Raw genomic sequence first — 23883 nt, 5'->3', positions numbered from 1 at the left:
TATTAAAACATGGACCGATATGGCCCATTTACTATCCCAATCGACCTACACTAATATGTAGTATTTGTGCAAAATTTCAAGCGGCCAGCTTTACTCCTTCGTGGGCGAATCCGTTGTACAAAATGACAGCCAAAACGGATAAGAATTGCGCCCTCTAGAGGTTTAGCAAGTCAAGATCCCAGATCGGTTTATATGGCAGCTATATCACGTTATATACCGTTTTGAACAATACTTAGCACAGTTGTTGGAAGTAATAACAAAATGCCTCACACAAAATATCAGACAAATCGGATAAGAATTGCGCCATCTAGTGACTCAAGAAGTCAAGCTCCAAAATCGGTTTAAATGGCAGCTATATCAGTTTATGGACCGATTTAAATCATACTTAGGACAGTTGCTGGAAGTCATAACAAAAAACTTCGTGCAAAATAGCAGCCAAATCGGAGAAGGATTGCGCCCTCTAGAGGCCTAAGAGGTTAAGATCTCAGATCAGGTCAGATCATACCGATTTAAACCAAATTTTTGAAAGTAATAACAAAACACCACACACAAAATATCAACCAAATCGGATAAGAATTAAGCCTTCTAGTGGCTCAAGAAGTAAAGATCCAAAAAAAAAATATAGCAAAATATCAGGACCCAAGGCTATCCGGACGCCTTTTGGCAGGCCCCTAAAGTTGGTCACCTCGATCACCTTCAAATTTTGCACACAATCTCATTGGCACCTCAGATATTTGAAAGAAATATCCCTGCCCGTTCTCACACGGCATATTTTTTACTAGGTTTTTTTTCGATTTTCTCCCACTATGCAGCGTGCCGCAGAAGCCATTTAAATACTTGGATAGAAGTATTTAAATGGCTTCCATGCATGGCATAGTACCTCATGAATGTCGCCAGCATTAGAAGGGAAAATCCCCGCTGAAAAATGTTTTGTGATATTCTCGCCAGAATCCGAACCCAGGCGGTCATGTAAACCTCTGCCCAATGGTGGTCGCTTGAAACTTTGAACATATACTCCTATTAATTTTAAACGGGCCAAATCGGTGCCACCGATCTACCTATTTTGCTTCTTGTACCACCCTACACTGTGGTACAGGGTATTAAAGCTAAGTGAATTAGTTTGTAACACTCAAAAGAAAGAGAATTAGATCCATTGGTAAGTATACCGATCGACTCAGAATTACTTTCTGATACCATTTAGCCATGTCCGCCTGTCCGCCTGTATTTCAGTCTGTCAGTCTGCCTGTCTGTCAGTCTGTCAGTGTGTCAGTCTGTCTGTCAGTCTGTCTGTCTGTCAGTTTGTCTGTCAGTCTGTCTGTCTGTCTGTCTGTCTGTCTGACTGACTGTCTGTCAGTCTGTCTGTCTGTCTGTCCGTCTGTCCATGTTAATTAGTTTATAGGTCGCAATTTTCATCCAATCGTCTTCAAATTTCGTATGAGCATGTTCTTGGACCTAGAGACGAAGTCTATTGGAATTGGAAAAAATCGGTTCAGATTTCGATATAGCTCCCATATATACGTTCGTCCGATTTACAGTAATAATGCAATAAAATGGTCACCTGTTAACCAATTTTCTCGAAATTTGGCAGAAAGGATTTTTTGATGACTCCTAATATTACTGGTGGATTTTATGGAAATCGATTCAGATTTAGATATATATATATATCGCCCGATTTTCACTCCTAGAGCCACTGCAAGCTCATTTATTGACCAATCTTGCCAAAATTTTGTACAACGCTTTCCTCTACGACTTCCACAACATACATAGAGTGTGGTCAAAATCGGTTCAGATTTAGATATAGCTCCCATATATCTGTTCTTCCGATTTGCCGTAATAATGCAATAAAATGGTCACTTCTTAACCGATTTTCTCGAAATTTGGAACGAAGGATTTTCTCTTGACTCTCGACATTACTGATGAATTTCATAAAAATCGATTCAGATTTAGATATAGCTTCCATGTATATTTTCGTCCGATTTGCAGTAATAATGCAATAAAATGATCATTTGTTAACCGATTCTTTTGACATTTGTTAGGAAGGATTTTCTCTTGACTCTCGACATTACTGGTGCATTTTATGGAAATCGGTTCAGATTTTGATATAGCTTCCATATATATGTTAGTCAGATTTTGGGTAATTTGCATTAATGTTGTCATTTGTCAACCATGGTTATTATAGTTTGAACATATTTGTGCGAGATCCCTCGACGTCCTTGTCGAGTTTGGTCCAGTTTGGACTATAGGTTCATAAACGGTGCATCTTCGACCGGAGTTTAATGAAATATGATTAATATACGGGTGTGTACTGGGAGGTGGGTACGATTGCTTTATTGTTCGCCATAGCCCCCATATAAAAGATCTTCCGACTTTGCGTCCATTGTCATGAAACGTGGGAAACACTAATCTTGTTATAACTGATTTAAATTCGATGAATTTTGGAATGTTGCAAAGGCTTTCCCTACTAAGTGTAGAAAATAAGTAAAATCGTACATCGATATCTCGATATTTACCAAAGTCAATAGCAAAATGATATCAAATATCCTTTACCATCCTATGGAAAAGGATATTTAAATATATGGTCATAGTTTGTTGCTCCCATTTCTCACAGTGTACTTTTCCCACCCCTCCATCAGTCTCAATTATCCATGACAATCAAAGTAATCACATCAGCCAAGGTTTAAAGAAAAAAATTTGCGCCCAAATGCACCTTAGCTGTGAATTATTTTTAACAATTCCTAAATCGTAGCAACATTTTTATTAAATTCCCAAGAAAAAGTCATAAAAAATGCAAAGGCCCAAGAAAAAGGTAAGAAAGTAATAAAAAATGTTTTTATTTAATTCTCGTATGACTAGGAGTTGGAATTGCACGCATTTGAAAAACACAGCGCAGCATCGCATTTCCAACAGCTAGGGCTGAGACCAACCAAAAAGGACAACAACACGAAGGCAGCAAACATTAAAGGGCACCTTGTGTCAACAAGCACCAGAAAAACAACAACAACAACAATATAACAGAGGCTATGTAGAGGGAATATAATTTTAACTCCTTTTTTTCCACGGCATATTATTTTAAGACCAATTGTGTTTTTTGTCGGCTTTTACATGTTAATTAGCCAAAAAAAAAAAAAACGAAAAACGAAGAGAAAACGTAAACAGTCCGACAGAGCCATGAGGCAGTTGTTGATTTTTCTGGCCTACTGGCTACTGTGCAACACTTAAGCACACACGCACACACAGGCGGAAAAGACGGACAACTAGGCATGTCTTGTTCTCATCAACACCAAAAATTTTATGACAGGGAAAAGCCTTCTCTATGTTGGCCTAGGTTCATTGGATTACCTTCAACTGGAAGTCACATCTTCGGTATTAAAATCAATTTTTTTTCTACATGCTGGCCAACTTCTCTCACGTTCACATGGAGTTGTTAAATGTTTCAGTTTAAGACCGAATGGCTTTGTTGGTGGTGGTGTTGGTGATTTCTTGACTTATTTTTATGATTTAGCCTCTATTTGAGGTATTGTGTAGCCTACATTTCGGTAGTTTCTTCAAAATTTTACAATCCCAAAACCTTTCCACCAGACTAGGCTGATAGCGAGTGAGTGAGTGTTACATAGTTTTGATCTTAAAACGTCCTTGCGGCCACTTTTATTTCAACAGCCTAGAAGGGACAGACGCATGGATGGACGAAAAGACCGGCCTTACTGCCGCTTGGTAGTTGGTAATAACCATAAAAAATACATACTTTTTATTTGTTTGCTCATTTCTGTTTATTTAACATAGGCCAACACAGTCTAAAGTCAACTAATTCTAACGAATAGCCTTAGATCTTAAAAAATTTAGAATTTATTCTAGAGTTTCAGGGAATTTTATTGGGCAGGTTATTTCTCTGACATGTTTTAATTCAAGGAAAGTGAAATTGTAATAAAACCAAAACATGAAAGTGTGACCAAGTTGTAAAATGACCCAAAGGGTAAAATTTCAATGCAGTCTTTAGGTAATAATTAAATTGTCAATGTCAAATAGGCAACATTTAAAAGTTATTTCAGGAAAAACCATTAAAACTCAGCTCTCGGAACACACTTGCGGTTTTAGTACACCCAAGGGTGGATGGGCCCCATAGCGGGCCCATCCATTTCAATACGTAATAAAATTTTCAAAAATTTGCCAAAAGTTTTTTTTTTTGAAAAAAAAGCCCGTTCCGCTGCGCTTTCTTTAACTCTCTAATAACTTTTTAGGGTGGGGAAACTTCGCCCTAAATGCGGATATCGAATTCGCGCCATTGTAGCCTATGACACTGAACGCGTTCGCATCCTGGCGAGACCATCGGACAAAGCGGTGTTTATCTCCTCTTAATGTTGGCGACATTTGCGAGGTACAATGCCATGCATGGTCATTTAAAAAATGTTCCCCAAAGAGGTGTCGCACTGCGGGACGCCGTTCGGACTCGGCTATAAAAAAGGTCCCCTATCATTGAATTTAAACTTGAATCGGAAAGCACTCATTGAGAGAATTGGCCCCTTTTCGGTTCCTGGTGGCAATATTCTTCCTTAGGTTAAAATTCTCATTAGGGGAGGCATGGCACTTCAGACATTTCGACCCAAATATGGATATCGAATTCGAGCTGCACTTCCAAGTCCCTTTAATTTGAGCCCCATATTGCCATGGCCGGTAAATATGAACCGTTAGGAGGGTGTTTTGGGGTAGGGGCGGCCACCGGCACTTTGCACTGATAATAGATATCAAATTCGTACTTTATTCCCAAATGAAGTGTAGGTTAGGGGGCGCTTGGCTCCCGTCCAATATGTCTGTTTGGGGGAGTTTTGGGCTGGGGACGTCCTGATTGGTGTTTAGAATCAATTTTGAATACCATATTCGTATTCTACTCTCTAAATACCTTCCATTTGATACCTATATTGTCCCGATCGGTCCACTTTTGATTTTGGGTTGTGTTTTTGGCATAAGGGGAGGGTCCGTCCCCCTTCCGATACCGAAAAATTATACAGCCTTTGTTTCCTTCCAGACCAACCTACACAATATGCGAAAATTTCGAGAAAATCGGTTCTGCGGTTATATACAAATCGAGCCTCATATATCCGTGTTTGGCTAATGTGCCCATTTTGGGCATTTGTGTGGGGGTGGGGTGAGCCCCTATACTTCGACATGAATTTGTATGACAGATTCGTTATCTACTCCCGCACACTTTTCATTTGATACCCATATTGTCCTTATCGGTCCACTTTGGATTTTGTGTGGTGTATTTGGGGTATCGAAGGAGGGTCCGCCCCCATCCGTTATCAATAAATTGGAAAACCTATTCCTACATCCTGACCATATTCGTAATCTACTCCTGAATACCTATCATTTGAGTCCCATAGTGTCATGATTGTCAAATAAACAGGGTTTTGGGGCTGGGGCGGCCCCCCGGGTACTTGGACCCAAATTTTTATGAAATTCGTACTCTATTTCTGAATACCTTTCATTCGAGTCCCATATTGTTTCGATCGGTCCACTTTTATTTTTGGGTAGTACTCTTGGGTTAAGGGGGAGGGTCCGCCCCCCTCCCTATATGCAAAAATTATTTAGCCTCTGTTTCCTTCCAGACCAAACTACACAATCTGTGAAAATTTCAAGGTAATCGGTTCAGCCGCTTTTGAGTCCATACGGAACAAACAAACAAACCGACAAACAAACACAAATTGAATTTTATATATATAGGACTAGCTGACCCGGGCCCATTCCGCTAAGCGGAATATTTATTTTCGACAATTAAAGATCTTTTAGTGAAATACCATGCTAACTTGACTAACAGTTTAACAATATAAGTGCCTTTATCAGAATCCCACAGGATCTTTATTGGTCTACGAATTAAAGTTTGGATGTAAGGTGTACTCCATTCTTAAAATACTTTATTTCAATCCGATATTCTCATGATGTCTGATTTAGTGATGTTTTCGGGGGAGAGGTGGTCCCCCAGACACTTGGCCTTGAAAAAATATCAGCATCGTGCTCTTCTCTCAAATACCATTTATTTAAACCCCATATTGCCATTGGTTTTGAGATGGAGTTTACAGGATGAGGCGTCCCTCAAACACATGGCCCTATAATAGGTTATCAAATCCGTTTTCTAATCTCAAATACCTTTCATTTGAGCCACATATTGGCATGGTCGAAAATTTTGTTCCCTTTAGGGGGTGTTTTGGAGAAAGGGGTAATGCCCTAAATAAATGGTCCTACATTTGGATATTAGATTCGTATTCTACTCGTAAATACCTTTCATTTGAGTCCCATATTGACGTGATTGGTGTATATATATATTTAATATGTTTTGGGGTGGGGCACCCACCCTAGGTACCCCATCCGAAATTTGGATACGAAATTTTTGTTTGTAGGTTACGGTTACTGTAAAAGAGCACACAAAATTTCGATTAAATCGCATCACCCGCCCATCTCCGAGATCTGGCGTTTCTAAAAATTAGGGTAAGGGGGAAGGTCCGCCCCCCTTTCAGATATGAAAAAATTTAGTACCCTATTTTCACCACGGGATCATTATGCACGATCTGTGAAAATTTCAAGAAAATCGTTTCAGCCGTTTCTGAGTCTATAAGGAACATACAAACAAACAAACCCACAAACGCAAATTGATTTTTATATATAGGATACTAGCTGACCCTTGGAGGGTGTTTCGCGGAAGGGGTGGACCCCCAGAAACGTGGTCCCACATTTGGATATTAGATTCGTATTCTACTTGTAAATACCTCTCATTTGAGTCTCATATTGCCATGGTCGGTAAATATGTCCGATTAAGGGGTGGTTTGGAGGTTAGGATGCTCCCCCTATCACTTGGTCCGACAATTGGATATCAGATACGTTTTCTAATCTCAAATACCTTTCATTTGAATCCCCTATTGTCGTGATTGGTGTATATATATATTTGGTAGATTTTGGGGAGGGGCGCCCACCCTAGGTAACCCATCCGAAATTTGGATACCAAATTTTTATTTTTAGGGTACTATATGAGAGCACACAAAATTTCACTTAAATTGCACCACACATCTCCGAGATCTGGCGTTTCTGAAAATGAGGGTAAGGGGGAGGGTCCGCCCCCCTTCAGATATCAAAAAATGTAGTACCTTATTTTCACCACGGGCCGTTTCTGAGTCTATAAGGAACACACAAACAAACAAACAAATACAAATTGACTTTTATATATAAGATGATCTGATTTTTACGTAAATGAAAACATGTTGTCTAAAACTTTGTGGTAATACTCCATTGTGGCTTAACAAACGTAGTTAGTCACAGTTTCTTCAAGTGTATCCTTAAGCTGAAGTGTAAAAAATCTAATAACAATTATGATGTACCTGAATTGTCCACTTTGTTGGGTATTAGACAAAGACGTATTTTACCAACTTAAGGTCGTTAATGTAAGTAAATTGAATCTAGATAATTTTTTATGACTTTATGTCGTCTAATTTATAAAACAGAGGAGAGTTTTTATGATTTCTGCGAAGCTGAAAAAAAAATGAAAGGGACAGATTGTTACATTCATCCAATTACCTTTGGTGATATGTTTTCGTTGAAGAATAACAAAGAATCTTTGAGGAAAGCACAAAGGAAATGAATCTAGTCTGAGATTCTACCATTGTCTTACGAGTACCTAGAGGTCAGAGTGCAAGATATGCAAATCTTAATGCTAAGGATCCTTAAAAAAACATTTCCTCTTTTTAGGTAAAAAACCAAGGTGTTCTTCCAAATTTTGGCGCGCTCTTAAATTATTGATCATTAATCGATACTGCGTGCCTACTGCATTTGACGCATTTTGTTTGCTCAACCGTCGTATGCAAAAGCCCCTAACAATATATCAAAAAATATAAAAAATAAACCTCCTTAACGAATACTCATTTTTTGTTATTGTTGTCATTATGTCCTTGATGAACAAACCTTCATTTGGCAGGGTGGGGGGTATGTTCTTTCGCCCCTCTATGATATGACGATAAACTGCTTTTTATAAGAAAAATTTCTTTGATTTTCTACTCGAAACAACCCTCCCTTTGCCATCGGTAAGAAAATCCAGAAAAAAAAACAATACACGTGGAATAAAAATTTTTTTATAGAATTTCGTCCTAAAAAAATTTACTTTACAACAACAATTGCGCCACACACTCACCAATATGAATGACAATGACATTGCGTGTAGAAATTAAACGGCAAACTCATACTTCATAGCAGCTTCGTCATCCCAAATGCGGATATGAACAACGGAGTTCATGCACTCCATAGTTCGATGCCTTTGTCCGGCTGTCTCTCTGTCCGTCCGTCCATCTGTCTGATAGTTTTGCACGGTTTTCCTTATTTCAGGTAAACGTTGTCATGCATATCAACTGATTAGTGAAAATTCAGAAAAATCAGAGAAAATATTCTGCGTTTTTTTTTCAATTCTCTGAATGATTTGAAGTAGTTGCTGTTTTTTGTGCATGATGCCCTCATTTCTTTATTGAAAAGTTTTTTAGGGAAAAAATTATTGAAAACTTTTAGGGGTGGTTTTTTTTCACTGTTATACTGGATTTTTGCATTTTATAGTGGCGCATAGTAGCATGTATGTAAGTGGTGTGTGTTTTTTAATTTTGATTTATTTTCTTAAGGATTTTTTCTGCGTTTTTGCATGAGATTTGCAGAAAAGAAAAAGAAATTTGGGAATTTTGTAACGTATTTTCTCACAGAGATTTGCGGAAGGAGATTTTGGCTATGCTGATGATTGAAGAAAGGTTATTTTATCAGATGTTAAGAAGTTATGAAAATGGAGAATCTAAATTAGTAAATAAGGCAGAAAATGTAAATGTAGAAACAGCTAACACTGCTATATTGTGGATTTCTGCCCCTTTTTGGGTAAAATTTTGCGGATGGTTTACCCGTAGTATGCGAAGGCATGTTAAACCATTTGGCTTAAAAAAAAAGTAAAAGCGTGCTCAATTTGGCCGGGCCGAACTTTGGATACCCACCACCTCGGGTATATATGTAAACCACCTTTCGTCAAAATCCGGCTAAAAAGCCTTACATAAGTCCCTGTGTCAAATTTCAGTGAAATCGGATTATAAATACGCCTTTTATGGGGCCAAGACTTTAAATCGAGATATCGGTCTATATGGCAGCTATATCCAAATCTGGACCGATCTGCGCCAAATTGAATAAAAATGTTGAAGGGCCAAACAACACTCACTGTGAAATCGGACAATAAATGCCCCTTTTATGGGCCCAAAACCTTAAATCGAGAGATCGGTCTATATGGCAGCTATATCACTGTTCCAAATTTCGGCGAAATAGGTCAATAAATGCGCCTTTTATGGGTTCAAAACCTTAAATCTTGAGATCGGTCTATATGGCAGATATATTCAAATCTGGACCGATCAGGGCCAAATTGAAATAAGATGTCGAAGGTCCTAACACAACCCACTGTCCCAAATTTCGGCGACTTCGGACATTAAATGCGCCTTTTATGGGCCCAAAACCTTAAATCGAGAGATCGGTCTATATGGCAGCTACATCCAAATCTGAACCGATCTGGCCCAAAATTGCAAAGAGATGTCGAAGGGTCTAACACAATTCACTGTCCCAAATTTCAGCAAAATCGAATAATAAATGCGCCTTTTATGGGCTCAAAACCTTAAATCGAGAGATCAATCTATATGGCAGCTATATCCAAATCTGAACCGATGTAGGCCAACTTGCAGAAATATGTCGAGGGGCCTAACAAAACTCTTCGTCCCAAATTTCAGCAAAAACGGATTATAAATGCGCCTTTTATGGCTCCCAAACCTTTAATCGAGAGATCGGTCTATATGGCAGCTGTATCCAAATTTGGCCCGATCTAGGTCAAATTAAAGTAAGATGTCGAAGGTCCTAACACAACACACTGTCCCAAAATTTCGGCGACATCGGACAATGAATGCGCCTTTTATGGGCCCAAAAGCCTTAAATCGAGAGATCGGTCTATATGGCAGCTATATCCAAATCTGGACCGATCTGTGCCATTTTGCAGAAATATGTCGAGGGGCTTATTTAAACTCACTGTCTCAAATTTCGGCGACATCGGACAATAAATTGGCCTTTTATGGGCCCAAAGCCTTAAATCGAGAGATCGGTCTATATGGCAGCTATATCCAAATCTGGACCGATCTAGGTCAAATTGAAGAAAGATGTCGATGGGCCTAACACACTTCTCTGTCCAAAATATCAGCAGAATCGGATAAAAAATTTGGCTTTTATGGTCCTAAGACCATAAATCGGAGGATAAGTCTATATGACAGCTATATCCAAAACTGAACCGATCTTGGCCAAATAAAAGAAGGATTTTTTGTAGATTTCTACCTATTCAGTTTACTGAGTTGTAATTAAATCAGAATCAGACATACACATAGACGCCCTTTCACTTTCGGTCAAACTTGCAAAACAAAAATTAAGTCGAATATCCCGAAACCGTTGGATATATTGTAAACTTCAAGCAGGCTTTTTTGTAGGAATTTTTAAGCACTATCCAGCAAAAATTTTGGAAATCGCACAACAAACGTTGTTTTGGTTGGTATCCCCAACAAACTTTCGAACTATGTAGGGCCTTGAAATTTTGAACACGATATCTCTAGCCGTTCTCGCATGGCATAGTTTTTCTATTTTGTTTTTTTTTTTTTTGATTTTCTCCCATTGTGCGTTTGTGGTCAAATTTGGATTATTATTGCCACCACCTGTAGTAACTTCTCGAAAAAATTATACCCACTGTGCGTTGGTGGCCAAATTTGTATTTTTATTGCCACCACCTGTAACACCTCGAAAAATTTATACCTATGCGACTCCATAATACGATTTAGCCACGTCCATCCGTCCGTCTGCCGAATTCACGATAGCTGTTGAACGCGTAAGGCTAGACTCTTGAAATTTGGCACAGAATTTTTGGCAGAAATTTGGAAGGTTGAAAAAATAGTGCCCTTCATTGTGCTAAGTGGGGATTCGTTGCGAATTTTTAATATGAAAATTTTATGTTCATTTGAAAGGTTGTAATTTTTTTAGTTCAGATTTGTTGTTTCCACTTTCAAGAAAAGATTTTCTGTTTGCATCAAGTTATGAATTTATCTCCTTAACAAGATCAGCATTTGAAAAATTTCTGCCTTTAATTATAAAGTAATTATTTAAAGTATTCTTACCAAATACATTTCTCGATTTAAACCCAAATCACTTATTTTTTGTATAAACCCACTGTATATCCATAACCTATTCTTTATTTCTCATCTCCAACGTCAACAACTCATACCTACCTACCCACCTACCATACCACCCACCATAGCTGATGCTCACTGCCCCAAATTCGAAATAAATTTTCATACGAAAGTCATAAAGCAAATCATAATCCGAAGCAATCTTCATACATGCATACATGGCGTAGCTACATATAACACTTCACATTGACTTTCGAGAGGAGAACCATGCGCATAAAAATCCCTCTCAAGAAAATTCTAAACAAATTCTAAAATTCACAAAAAAAAAAAGAAATTCAAAAACATACGCCCACCTTCATTTTAAGGTGGGTGAACCCCCCCACAATTGCTCCAACACACATATGTACATACATACTAACAAACAATAATATGTATGAAGGCTATTATAACCAAAGTCCCATGTAAATCCCTACTTTCCAAGAGCTTGTTGTTGCTGCTTGTTTTGTCAAGGGGGGAGAGGGGCTAAAGAGAGAAATATAAATACAAAAAACGACCATTTGATCCAATCATAACGTTAGGAATATGCACACAAATATAAAAAAGCAACAACAACCATAGTATAACCAACAACAAAAAAATGACATACATCCACATAAGGTATAATATTTAAAATATGACAGAAAAGGGAATAACAATAACAGCAACAACAACAAGAAAATCTACTACGACACATTTCCACTTCTTTATTTTATTATAAGCAAGCAGCAACAAAGCTAGCCCCCCATCATAGTGTATGCCAATGGCACAGTAGCTACAACAACAATATTGAGACAATAACACCAACAACAACAACAAAGTTTAAGGCTCACCAAGTCTATGGCTTTTTGTAAAATGCCCCCACTCATCTACATTTGGTTCGTTCAGCAAGCATAAACATCGACCCACACACACACACTCGAACTCATACTCTCGCCTGCTTAGCCATTCATATTTACTCCCATGCAAAATCACCATATGGGGAGAGCATGAGATACTTGGGAGACGAATAATACGTCGACTCTGCATGTGTAAGGCAGTAATAGCACAAGAGCAACAACAAAAACATCAAAACAGTACAGCGCCAGGCGGCAGCAGAAACAGTGGCAGCTTAGTAAAAAACAGTATAAAATTTAAATTTTAAGCCACACCTCCTGTATTTCAAGCACACAACACTCAGCCATGCACACTCATACAACGACTTATTTTAAGGTCTATGGCTCCCCTTAGCATTCGACAATAGTATTGCCGTCGCTATGCTGTGCTGTTGGGTCTACCACTCACACATACACTGATATCCCCACACACAAATACGTAACGTAAAATGTAAAGTATAACTTTAACAACTCATAACGGTGATGATAACAATACCAACAACAATGACACAGAGCAGTTTAAAATGTTAAGACACACCAATGGGCAGCAACAACAACAATGCATGTATTGCCATGCGTGTATGAGAAAGGCTTGGTAGTGTGTAAGTGCATTATTTGAAAGAGCTAAGCGGTGAAGAAAACATGAAATGAGTAAAGAGAGCTATAATAATAAGGAGAGCGAGAGAGGAGAATCTTTTGCAGCCATGATTTTGTGGACTTTGTGTTCATGACTGCCTTAAAGGGGAAGAGACCTTATGGAATTTGTATGAGAGAGAGTAGGGGTATCAGCTCTACAGCAGTAACAGCAAAGAGACTTCTGTAGTGGATGGTATTCCCCTTAGCAGAGTAAATACAAAAGAGTCCAATGGGATATTAGTCTCTTGACATCGCTCAAGGGGTTTTTTATACTCTTTTTCTTATAAGAAGACTATTGTGTTTGTTTGTTCTTTTGTCTTTGGCCAACAACAACAGCAATACACAAGAATTAAACCATTTAGATGAGTGATGTGTGTCGTTGCTGGCCATTGTGAGACGACATGTGAATGGTTGGAGCCCATATCTGTGTGTGAGTTGTACATGTGTTTGTTGATAGAATGAATGTTAAAACGGTAAAAAGAACTCCACAAAAGCCACCACACTAAACAATAGCAACAAAGCGCCACACAAATGAAAACACCATGCGAAATGAGAGCAAACTCATGCATCGCCTTAGTATTTGCGTGTCTCGCCTGTGTGTGAATGAATGAACGAACATACGAACCAACAGACGACCATAACAGCATGGCAAAGGAAGGAAATGTCAGTGGCCAGCTATGAGCGCGAGCGTTGAATTTAGTTTGAAACATAACGTGCAACAAGATAAACGCTTAACGCTGCCACGTTAAAGCCCGTCGCCGCTAACAAAAGCGAGAAAAAAAAATAAAAACAAACAATAATACGTGCAAAAAAAAAACTGCGTACTCAAATAAAAACCTAAGGCACAAAAGAGAAAATTCTGCACGAGAGATCAGCCAAATCAAAAGGAAAATTCAAATTGGGAAAATTCTAACAAAACGAAAGAAAATTCCACCCCCTCTACCAGAGGCTTTTATACCGCGCGCGCTCACTTATGCAGAGAGTTGATGAACTCCTAAAGAAAAACAAGGCAATTTCGAAAGCAAAATAAAGGCAAAAACATAAAACGGAAATCTGCACAGAACGCAAAATTCCCCCACCAAATAAAAACATACCCTTATACAGTTTGTCTACAGACAGACAGACAGACAGACAGACAGAACTGCTTGTCAGTTTCCATGAAACAATTGAAATTTAAGGACTTCAGCAATTTTGGGCATCTTTTTCTTATGAGGATTTTCTTCTAACATTTCGTTTGATTTTGGCCAAAAAAATTCACAAAAACAACGTGTTTTTGTTGTGCGTGCGTGTGTGTGTGTGTGTGTGCGTCTGTTTGGCAGCTAGACAAAGGTATTGTAACACTTTGTCTTCAAATCGGAAAATTAGTTTCTGACGAAACGTTAATGTGAACACATCACAAATAGTGTCGCTTATCAAAACGATAACAACGTAACGTAATGCCACAAATATGTCCACAAACAAACTGCAATGAAAACAAGTTGAAAAAAAAAAAACAAAAACGCAAATAGAAACGAAAGACAAAAATAATAACAAAAAGAAATAATTATTCAAAAATGAGCTAAAAATCCCTTTCAACCTAAATACGCTAGCAAATATAACTAAAATTTGGGGAAAGACAAAAGTTTGAAAATATTCTCTCATACTAATTACAAAAGTGTACCAAAGAAAAATACTTTAAAATTTTTGTTAAGAAATCAAAACAGAACATCATTTTGTTCTAGAATTTTTTTTAAAAAAGAAACATTTTTCTATAGTGAAAATGGTTATGTCAGAGCTACGTTGGCATTCGACAACACCGGAGGATAATAATAATTCACTGAAACGTGATTTATTAAAAACACCCACAACCACACATCATCACATAATGCAGAATCGATGTAAGTGATATAAGAGAAGAAAGAAAAACAAATTTAATTTTATTTAAAAAAAAATTATCAATAGATTGACTTCGACTCGAAAACTTTGAAAATGTTAAATCTTATCGTGAAAATATTGCTCTTCATTGGTTTTTTGTAAAAAATATTTGCTAAAAATTTTTAAAAATTTTATATTTGCTTAAAATATTTTATTTGTGCAAAATTTCAAGCGGCTAGCTTTACTCCTTCGAAAGTTAGAGTGCTTTCGACAGACAGACGGACGGACGGGCATGGCTACATCGACTTAAAATTTCATGACTATCAATTCAAATGGGGTCTAAGATAAATATTTCTAGGAGTTACAAACAAAATGATGAAATTAATATACCCCCATCCTATGGTGGAGGGTATAAAGAAAAATTTCAAAAAAATATTTTTCTAAAGACTAAATTATCATGCATTTTTTTAAGGATTATTTTGCAGCGAAACCCCATTTTCAAGACAACCTAACCTCGAGATTTTTTTCCTAAAGCCAAAATTTCAATAAAAATTTTTGTGCCCGCTCAATGCATTTTGCGACACCACATTTTGCCTAAACATTTTTAAAGTCTTTTCATTATGCTTATTTTTCCCAAACAACATTTTCCTAAAATGTTCGAAGATGTTCGAAAAATCACGAAAAGATATAAAATTTCGCAAAAATCGGACAACGGAAACGAGGGTCAGGCGTAATGGGTTAATACGCCGAAATCGAGGGTCAAGCGTATTAACCCATTACGCCTGACCCTCGTTTCCGTTGTCCGATTTTTGCGAAATTTTATATCTTTTCGTGATTTTTTCGAACATCTTCCAGCTCGAGATTATATGCAATGCTTTCTATTCAAAGAATAGCATGGCAAAGAACTTGTAAAAGTTTGAGCAACTGGGTGCTGTTATTCAAAACACTTTGACTGGCATGGTGGATCGTGATTTCTGATATGCCATGCATCTCCATCAACATCTTTGTCGCATTGATTAAGGTCTCTACATGCCCAACGACTATTGAGTACGGTGTAGAGCACGTTTTTGTTTTGAAACAGGGCTCAAGAAGTCCTCTTACTCTCCTTAGCGCAGCAAGAGAGAGGAAAGCCTTACTTTCCCCTATAGCAATACAAACTTATCATCATAGCTAAGAACCACAATCAAATCAACATTGCCCAACTCTTTTTGTTGTACACTTGAACCTTTTCACTTAATCGATTTGGGCTGAAATTTTGCACAATGAATTCTACTGTGACCTCCAACATTTGTGCCAAGTATGGTATGCATCGGTTTATAACCTGATAAAGATCTCCCGAATGTACTCCTTGAGCTCCTATGTAAGGATTAGGTTTAAGTGGCAGTCTGCCATCAGACTCACTTGGATGTTTTCGTCCATTGAAGGAAGATGCCGTCTATAGTTCCTACAGTTAAATAATGCAGATCGCTTTAAAAACCCTACAACATGCGAATGATCACATCCGCTAAATCAGATAGGTTCTTAAAGACATGAGAATTTAGCCCCTAAAGAGCATTATTCTTTACCGGTTTGGCTGATATTTTACACAATGACTTCTACTAAAACCTCCAACATTGGTGACATGTATGGTTTGAGTCGACTCATAGCCTGATTATAGCTCCCATAGAAACCGAGAAACACAGAGAGCGAAATCTTACCCAATTTGGCTGAAATTTTGCAAAATGACTTGTTCTGTGACCAAGGATTCAGACCCAACATCCGGATTAGAACGGCACGCCGTTCAAACTCGGCTTTAATAAGAAGGTCCCTTACCATTGAGCTAAAAACTTGATTCGGCTAGCACTCATTGATATGTGAGAAGTTTGCCTATGTTCCTTAATGGAATGTTCTTGGGCAAATTTGCATTCGCATGGAGACAACCAACCAAGTCCTCGATGAACCGCAGTTTATCCCCGCCAGATACAAATCTGATTCTGGGCCGTACTTATCTTTAGAATTTTACTTAAAATTTCAGCTAAATCCGACAAAAATTGCGGCTTCTAAGGGCTCATGAAGTCAAATCAGCAGATCGGTTTACATGGGAGCTATATCAGGTTATTGACTGATTTGGACTGTACTTGGCACAGTTGTTGGAAGTCTTAACAGAATACCCCATGCATAATTTCAGCCAAATCGGACAAAAATTGCGGTTTATAAGGGCTCAAGTAGTCAAATCGGGAGATCGGTTTATATGGGAGCCATATCAGGTTATAGACCGATTTAAACCGTACTTGGCACAGTTCTTGGAAGTCATGCAAAATTTCAGCTAAATCGAACCAAAATTTCGGCTTGTAAGGGCTCATGCAGTCAAAACGGGAGATCTGTTTATATGGGAGCTATATCAGATTACCGACCGATTTTGACCGTAGTCATAAGTGAACACTGTGTGCAAAATTTTAGCCGAATCGGACAAAAATTGAGGCTTGAAAGACCTAAGAAGTAAAATCGGGAGATCGGTTTAGATGGCAGCTGTAACAGGTTATAGACCAATTCAGAACGTACTTGGCACAGTCATTGAAAGTCATAACAGAACACCGCATGCAAAATTTCAGCTAAATCGAACCAAAATGTCGGCTTGTAAGGGCTCAAGGAGTCAAAACGGGAGATCGGTTTATATGGCAGCTATATCTAAATTTGAACTGATATGGCCCATTTGCAACCCCCAACCACATACATCAATTGGAAGTATCTGTACAAAATTTCAAGCGGCTATGTTTATGCGTTCGACCGCTATCTTGATTTCGAAAAGACGGACGGTCGGACATGGCTAGATCGACTCAGACTGTCCTGATGATCAAGAATACATGTACTTGATGGGGTCTTTGGCGAATATTTCGAGGTGTGGCCAACGGAATGACTAGATTAGTATTCGTATACCCCCATCCTATGGTGGTGGGTATAAAAAACTCGGTTGAGTTAGGACGTGGTTTGAACCCACGACGTGCGGGCAACAATGAACAGTTGCCGCCGTCTTAACGTTCTGAGGCATCAACACAACTTCGAAAAGAAAAACAGTACCATGTGTATGCAAGAAAAAGAAATTGTAAGATGTGGAAAAGAAATCCATGCTACAATAAGACAAACACACTTGCATTGGAAAAGTAATACTGCCAGTAGGAAAAAGTTTCGGGATTAGGTAGGGTGTTGTATGCCTTTCATAGAGGTTCCTTTGCAATTTCTTTAGGATAAATACAACCTGCCATTGTACGACCTGTGAAGTTCTCACACCTAAAAATTTGTGATGATGACCCCCTTACCAAGGGATCGAAAAGGGTCAAATCATGGTTGATGCAGTGTATCTTTTGTGACTTTCATCTTGCTATTGTAAAGGATGATTTGTTGAGTTTTTTTTTGTTTTGGCAGCACTGGTTTAAAAAGCTCACGCACGTTTCGTGTTTTGTTTTACAGTCAAACATCATCTTTTTTGCTATAATTTAACCAGGAATCGTCTTAAAAACGAACAACGCTTGCAAATTATTGAATTTTATCAAAATGCGTGCTCTGTTAAGAAAGTTCATCGTGTGCTTCTTGTGTTCAGCGACGAAGCTCATTTTTGACTCAATGGGTACGCCAATAAGCAGAATTGTCGATTTTGGAGCATTGCAAGAGTCTACAGAAAAAGTTACAGTTTCGTGGGGTTTATGGGCTGGTGGCATCATTGGACCGTACTTCCTTAAAGTTGATGAGAATCGTAGGCAAGGTTAGGTTAGGTTTAAGTGGCAGTCTGCCATTATACTCATTTAGGCGTTTTCATCCATTGTGATACCACAGGAACAGACTAAGGAAGATGGCTTCTAGTTCCAACTGTTGAACCATCCAGATCGCTTTAAAAAGCCCAACGACTGGCAAATGTTCACATTTGCTAAATCAGACAGGTCCTCAAAGAAATGAGAACTTAAAGTGGAACTCCTTCTGACTGCTGGTGCGGGACACATACACACAGAAGGTGTTCTAAAGTCTTCTTCTTCCATGTATTCACAGCTTCTGCAAAAGTCGTTGCTAGCAACCTTCAGTCTGTCAGCATATTTTCCGATTAGACAGTGCCCTGTCATGACGGACACAATAACTGAGACGCCAGTTCTAGCCAGTGAAAGCAAAGCGGTAGACCTCTTCAAGTCTAGATTAGACCGATAGTTTTGGAATGCTCACAGCTCTCTCTTAGTAACCATCTATAATCCGTTGTCCTTCGAGCTTGGTCCTGAAAACTTAGCTAACAAGTCGCTAGAGGCATACCCACAGATTCCAGTGTCCCTGGAATGTGTAGGATAGTTTCTTGTCTCGCAAGCTTGTTCACTTTACAATTCCCTGGGATATATCTGCGGCCCGGCACTCAGAACAGGTGAATTTAAACTGTTCAACCATCGCGTTGAGAGATCTGCGGCAGTCTGGGGTGGTTTTTATGTGGTCCAATTCGGACTATATTTAGATATCGCTGCCCGATCCGATAGTCCGATCTACCGATAAAGGGTCTGAAGCCCATACAAGCTTTAATTATTACCCGATTTCGCTGAAATTTGAAACAGTGGGTTAATTTAAACCTCCTGATATCTGACCTAAATATGGATCAAACCGGACTACATTTAGGTAGAGCTGCCATATAGACCGATGTGCCGGTCTATATTTATTACCTGATTTTGTTGAAATTTTAAATACAAATTCACCAGTCAAAAATAAGTACCAAATTCAACAGTTTGATATATTAGACCACTCAATGTCCGTGTCGAATTTGGGTGCATAAGTTATCCAATTTTCACCGCATTGTGACGAAAGGGGGTTTACATATACACCCGAGGTAGTGGGTATCCAAAGTTCGACCAGGCCGAACATAATGCCGTTTTTTACTTTTTTTTTTGGAAAGCTTTCTTTATATAGAGGCCACCGTATCGCAGAGGTTAGCATGTCCGCCTATGACGCTGAACGCCTGGGTTCGAATCCTGGCGAGACCATCAGCCAAAATTTTCAGCGGTGGGTTTCCCCTCCTTATGCTGGCAACATTTGTGAAGTACTATGCCATGTAAAACTTCTCTCCAAAGAGGTGTCGCACTGCGGGACGCCGTTCGGACTCGGCTATAAAAAGGAGGCCCTTTATTATTGAGCTTAAACTTGAATCGGACTGCACTCATTGATATGTGAGAAGTTTGCCCCTGTTCCTTAGTGACATGTTCATGAGCAAAATTTGCATTTGCATTTCCATTCTTTATACAATTTCCGATCATTAAGCTCATCTCGAAGGAGAAATTAACCCAAAAAACAAATTTATTTTTATACCCTTCACCATAGGATGGCGGTATACTAATTTCGTCATTCTGTTTGTAACTACTCGTAATATTCGTCTCAGACACCATAAAGTATAATTATTCTTGATTGTCGTGACATTTTATGTCGATCTGGCCATGTCCGTCCGTCCATCCGTCCGTCTGTCTGTCGAAACCACGCTAACTTTCAAAGGAGTAAAGCTAGCCGCTTGAAATTTTGCACAAATATTTTTATTGGTGTAGGTCGTTTGGGATTGTAAATGGGCCATATCGGTCCATGTTTTGATCTATATTTTTATACCCACCACCGAAGGATGAGGGTATATTCATTTTGTCATTCCGTTTGCAACATATCGAAATATCCATTTCCGACGCTATAAAGTATATATATTCTTGATCAGCGTAAAAATCTAAGACGATCTAGACATGTCCGTCCGTCTGTCTGTTGAAACTGCAGTCTTTAAAAATAGAGATATTGAGCTGAAATTTTGCGCAGATTATTTTTTTTGTCCATACGCGGGTAAATTCGACGATGGGCAATATCGGACTATATCTTCATATAGCCCCCATATAGACCGATCCGCCGATTTAGGGCCTTAAGCCCATAAAAGTCACATTTATTATCCGATTTTGATGAAATTTGGGACAGGGAGTTATGAAAGGCCCTCCGACATCCTTCGTCAATTTGGCTCAGATCAGTCCAGATTTGGATATAGCTGCCATATAGACCTATCCTCCGATTTAGGGTCTTAGGCCCATAAAGCCACATTTATTATCCGATTTTGCTGAAATTTGAGATAGTGAGTTTCGGTAGGCCCTTCAACATCCTTCGCCAATTTGGCGCAGATCGGTCCAGATTTGGATATAGCTGCCATATAGACCGAGCCGCCGATTTAGGGTCTTAGGCCCATAAAAGCCACATTTATTATCCGATTTTGCTGAAATTTGGGACATCCTTCGACATCCTTCATCAATTTGGCTCAGATCGGTCCAGATTTGGATATAGCTGCCACATTGACCGATCCTCCGATTTCGGGTCTTAGGCCCATAAAAGCCACATTTATTATCCGATTTTGTTGAAATTTGGGACAGTAAGTTGTGTTAGGCCCTCCGACATCCTTCATCAATTTGGCCCAGATCGGTCCAGATTTGGATATAGCTAGCATATAGGCCGATCCTCCGATTTAGGGTCTTAGGCCCATAAAAGCCACATTTATTATCCGATTTTGCTGAAATTTGGGACAATGAATTGTGTTAGGTTCTTTGATATCCCTCTTCAAGTTGGTGCAGATCGGTCCAGTTTTGGGTATAGCTGCCATATAGACCGATCTCTCGATTTAAGGTTGTGGGCCCATATAAGGTGCATTTATTGTTTGATGTCGCCGAAATTTGGGACAGTAAGTTGAGTTAGGCCCTTCGACATTTTTCTGAAACTTGGCCCAAATCGGATCTGATTTGGATATAGCTGCCATATAGACCGATATCTCGATTTAAAGTTTTGGTCCCATTAAAGGCGCATTTATTGTCCGATTTCACTGAAATTTGACACAGGGACTTATGTTAGGCTTTGCAAAATCCGTGTCGTATGTAGCTCAGATCGGTTTATTTTTAGATAAAGCTACTTAAGAGACCAATATTTTGTTATACACAATTGAACAAACACTTGTACTTATAAGTATTTGGTCCAATTTGGAACATATTTTGATATTAATGCTATGGGACAAAAGGTATACAATTTTCATCGAGTTTTGATGAAAGGTGGTTTACGTATTTTGAAGTTTAGTTTAAATTTATTTTGCTCAAGAATCTTTATCAATCACCATAAAACATTTTTGGACCAATGACCTACATTACATTTCATGATAAAAGAAAAAACACTCTTCAGCTCCTCATTCACCTGTATTGTATGGTCGTCATGTTAACAATGTGAATGTGAACCATTAACACTTTTCATATCTCAGATATTTACAAAAGCCTAGCACCTTATCAAGAGGCGACGAAAAAAAAACTTATTTAAAATAATCAATAACTTAAAAAAAAAATACTAAACACTTAGACATACTGTCAGGCAATAACTTGGAAATGATACTTTAAACCAAAAATAACCATTGTGCTAAACAATCATAAATTAATCACCCAAATAATCATGCCAAGCGACAAACACTCGTGATATCAGTTTATTAAGGCAAACCAAACATTTTGGGGGGAGGGAGGAAATCGAACCACAAAATCCATTTAGAATCTTGCAAAATATTTTTAAATATTCGAAAATGGGAAATACGTCACATTTGTGACACATGGTATGAAAATAAAGTGTTTGCTTATAAGTCACCTATTGATAGTGATATGAAAAGCTAAAAACCAAATTCCAATAACACTTGGAGTATGGGCCATAAATTGAAACGAAGGTTTTTGTATTTCAAACATAGAAACTGTATTTTTAGGTTTTCTTATCGTGGACTTTTGAAAGCTAAGGAAAATAAATTTTATCTGTTCATATATAATTTACTGCAAAATTCTAATTTTTTCCCTCATTTCCCTGCCTTAGCAGTTTTACATTTCCTCAAAAGGGGGTGTGTTTCTAAGAATTTGTTTGTGTTTTTTTTTTGCAATATTTCCTGAAAAAGCTCTTAAATAACTTTATTGTTGAATTTTTTTTTCGCTGTTTTTTTTCAAATTATATTCTTATCTTTTATTTGTATTTACTTCTCCCGCCACCCCAAAAAAACCTGCTCTATTTGCAAAAATTTCCCAAGTATGAACTTTAATCTTTGGCTGTGCTGGAGTACGTGCTACTTTAATAGCTGGCTATGAATCGTTTCTATTAATTTGGTCTTTTTGCAATTGTTAAGTCATTATTTTTTCTTTTTTTTTTTTTTGTGAAATATTTATGTTGTTTAGATAAGTTGTTTGTTTCTTCTCCTGTATAATTGTGGGCTGGACAATGAGCTGTATTTTATTTTGTATGTTAAATTGGAAATCTGAAATTTATCAAATATTTGTGAAATTAAAAACACGCTATAGATAAGTTCTAGGCGATATAAAACAAAAACAAGCTATAGAATATTGCCATCGACCTATTGATTAGCAATAATTATTAGATTCGATGACACATTTTTCAGGTAGTTGACTAGAAAAGGGGGTCTAAACTCGATGCGTAATGAGCTACACAGGCATTTAACAGGAAAAGTGACGGAAGTTTGTAATTTGCAAAAAAAAGTTCAAACATGCGATAAGCAGAGAAATTGAATTTGAAAAATGGTTGAAAAATCTTCTAACCAAAGACGAAACGCGTCCCATAGTGGTTGGTGTGTGTTGCTATCGTTGGCTTTCCTTTTCAATTTGCATATCCGATCATTGAGCTCGTCTCGAAAGAGAAACAAAAATTGTAAAATTTAATGATCTCGCCCCTTACAGGCAAAACAAGTAAAAAGGCGTTAAGTTCGGCCGGGCCGAACTTTGGATACCCACCACCTCGGGTATATATATATACCACCTTTCATCAAAATCCGGTGAAAATTGCATACCTTATGTTCCACAGCAGATATATGGAAATATGATCCGATTTGAACCAAATACTAGGAAGTACAAATCATTGTTCAATAAACCGATCTGAACCATATACGACACGGATGTCGAAAAGCCTAACATAAGTCACAGTGTCAAATGTCAGTGAAATCGGATTATAAATGCGCCTTTTATGTGGCCGGTAAATCCAAATCTACACCGCTTTGGGCCAAGTTGCAGAAAAAACTCGAAGAGCCTAACATGCGACTTCTTTGGCCCCCAAAACCTTAAATCGAGATATCGGTCTATATGACTATATCCAAATCTGGACCGATCTAACCAAATTGAAAAAGAACATCGAAGGGCCCAACACAACTCACTGTCCGAAATTTTGGCGACATCGGACAATCAATGCGCTTTTTATTGAACCAAAACCTTAAATCTAGAGATCGGTCTATATGGCAGCTCTATCCAAAT

General features: G+C 38.2%; 1 protein-coding gene across 1 annotated transcript in view; it reads left to right on the top strand.

Annotated features, from left to right (window-relative positions):
• The first annotated feature begins 13876 nt into the window (after positions 1-13876).
• Positions 13877-23883, top strand: part of LOC106096331 (protein nubbin) — a 50229-nt gene continuing 40222 nt past the window's right edge. The window contains exon 1 of the mRNA XM_059364795.1: positions 13877-14628. Within this exon, the coding sequence (XP_059220778.1) occupies positions 14511-14628 (118 nt within the window). The 5' untranslated portion in view covers positions 13877-14510. The remainder of the gene's footprint in view (positions 14629-23883) is intronic.

The sequence above is a fragment of the Stomoxys calcitrans genome, chromosome 3, assembly GCF_963082655.1.
Source record: "Stomoxys calcitrans chromosome 3, idStoCalc2.1, whole genome shotgun sequence".
Taxonomy (NCBI): domain Eukaryota; kingdom Metazoa; phylum Arthropoda; class Insecta; order Diptera; family Muscidae; genus Stomoxys; species Stomoxys calcitrans.
This window is presented reverse-complemented; position numbering and strand designations above follow the sequence as displayed.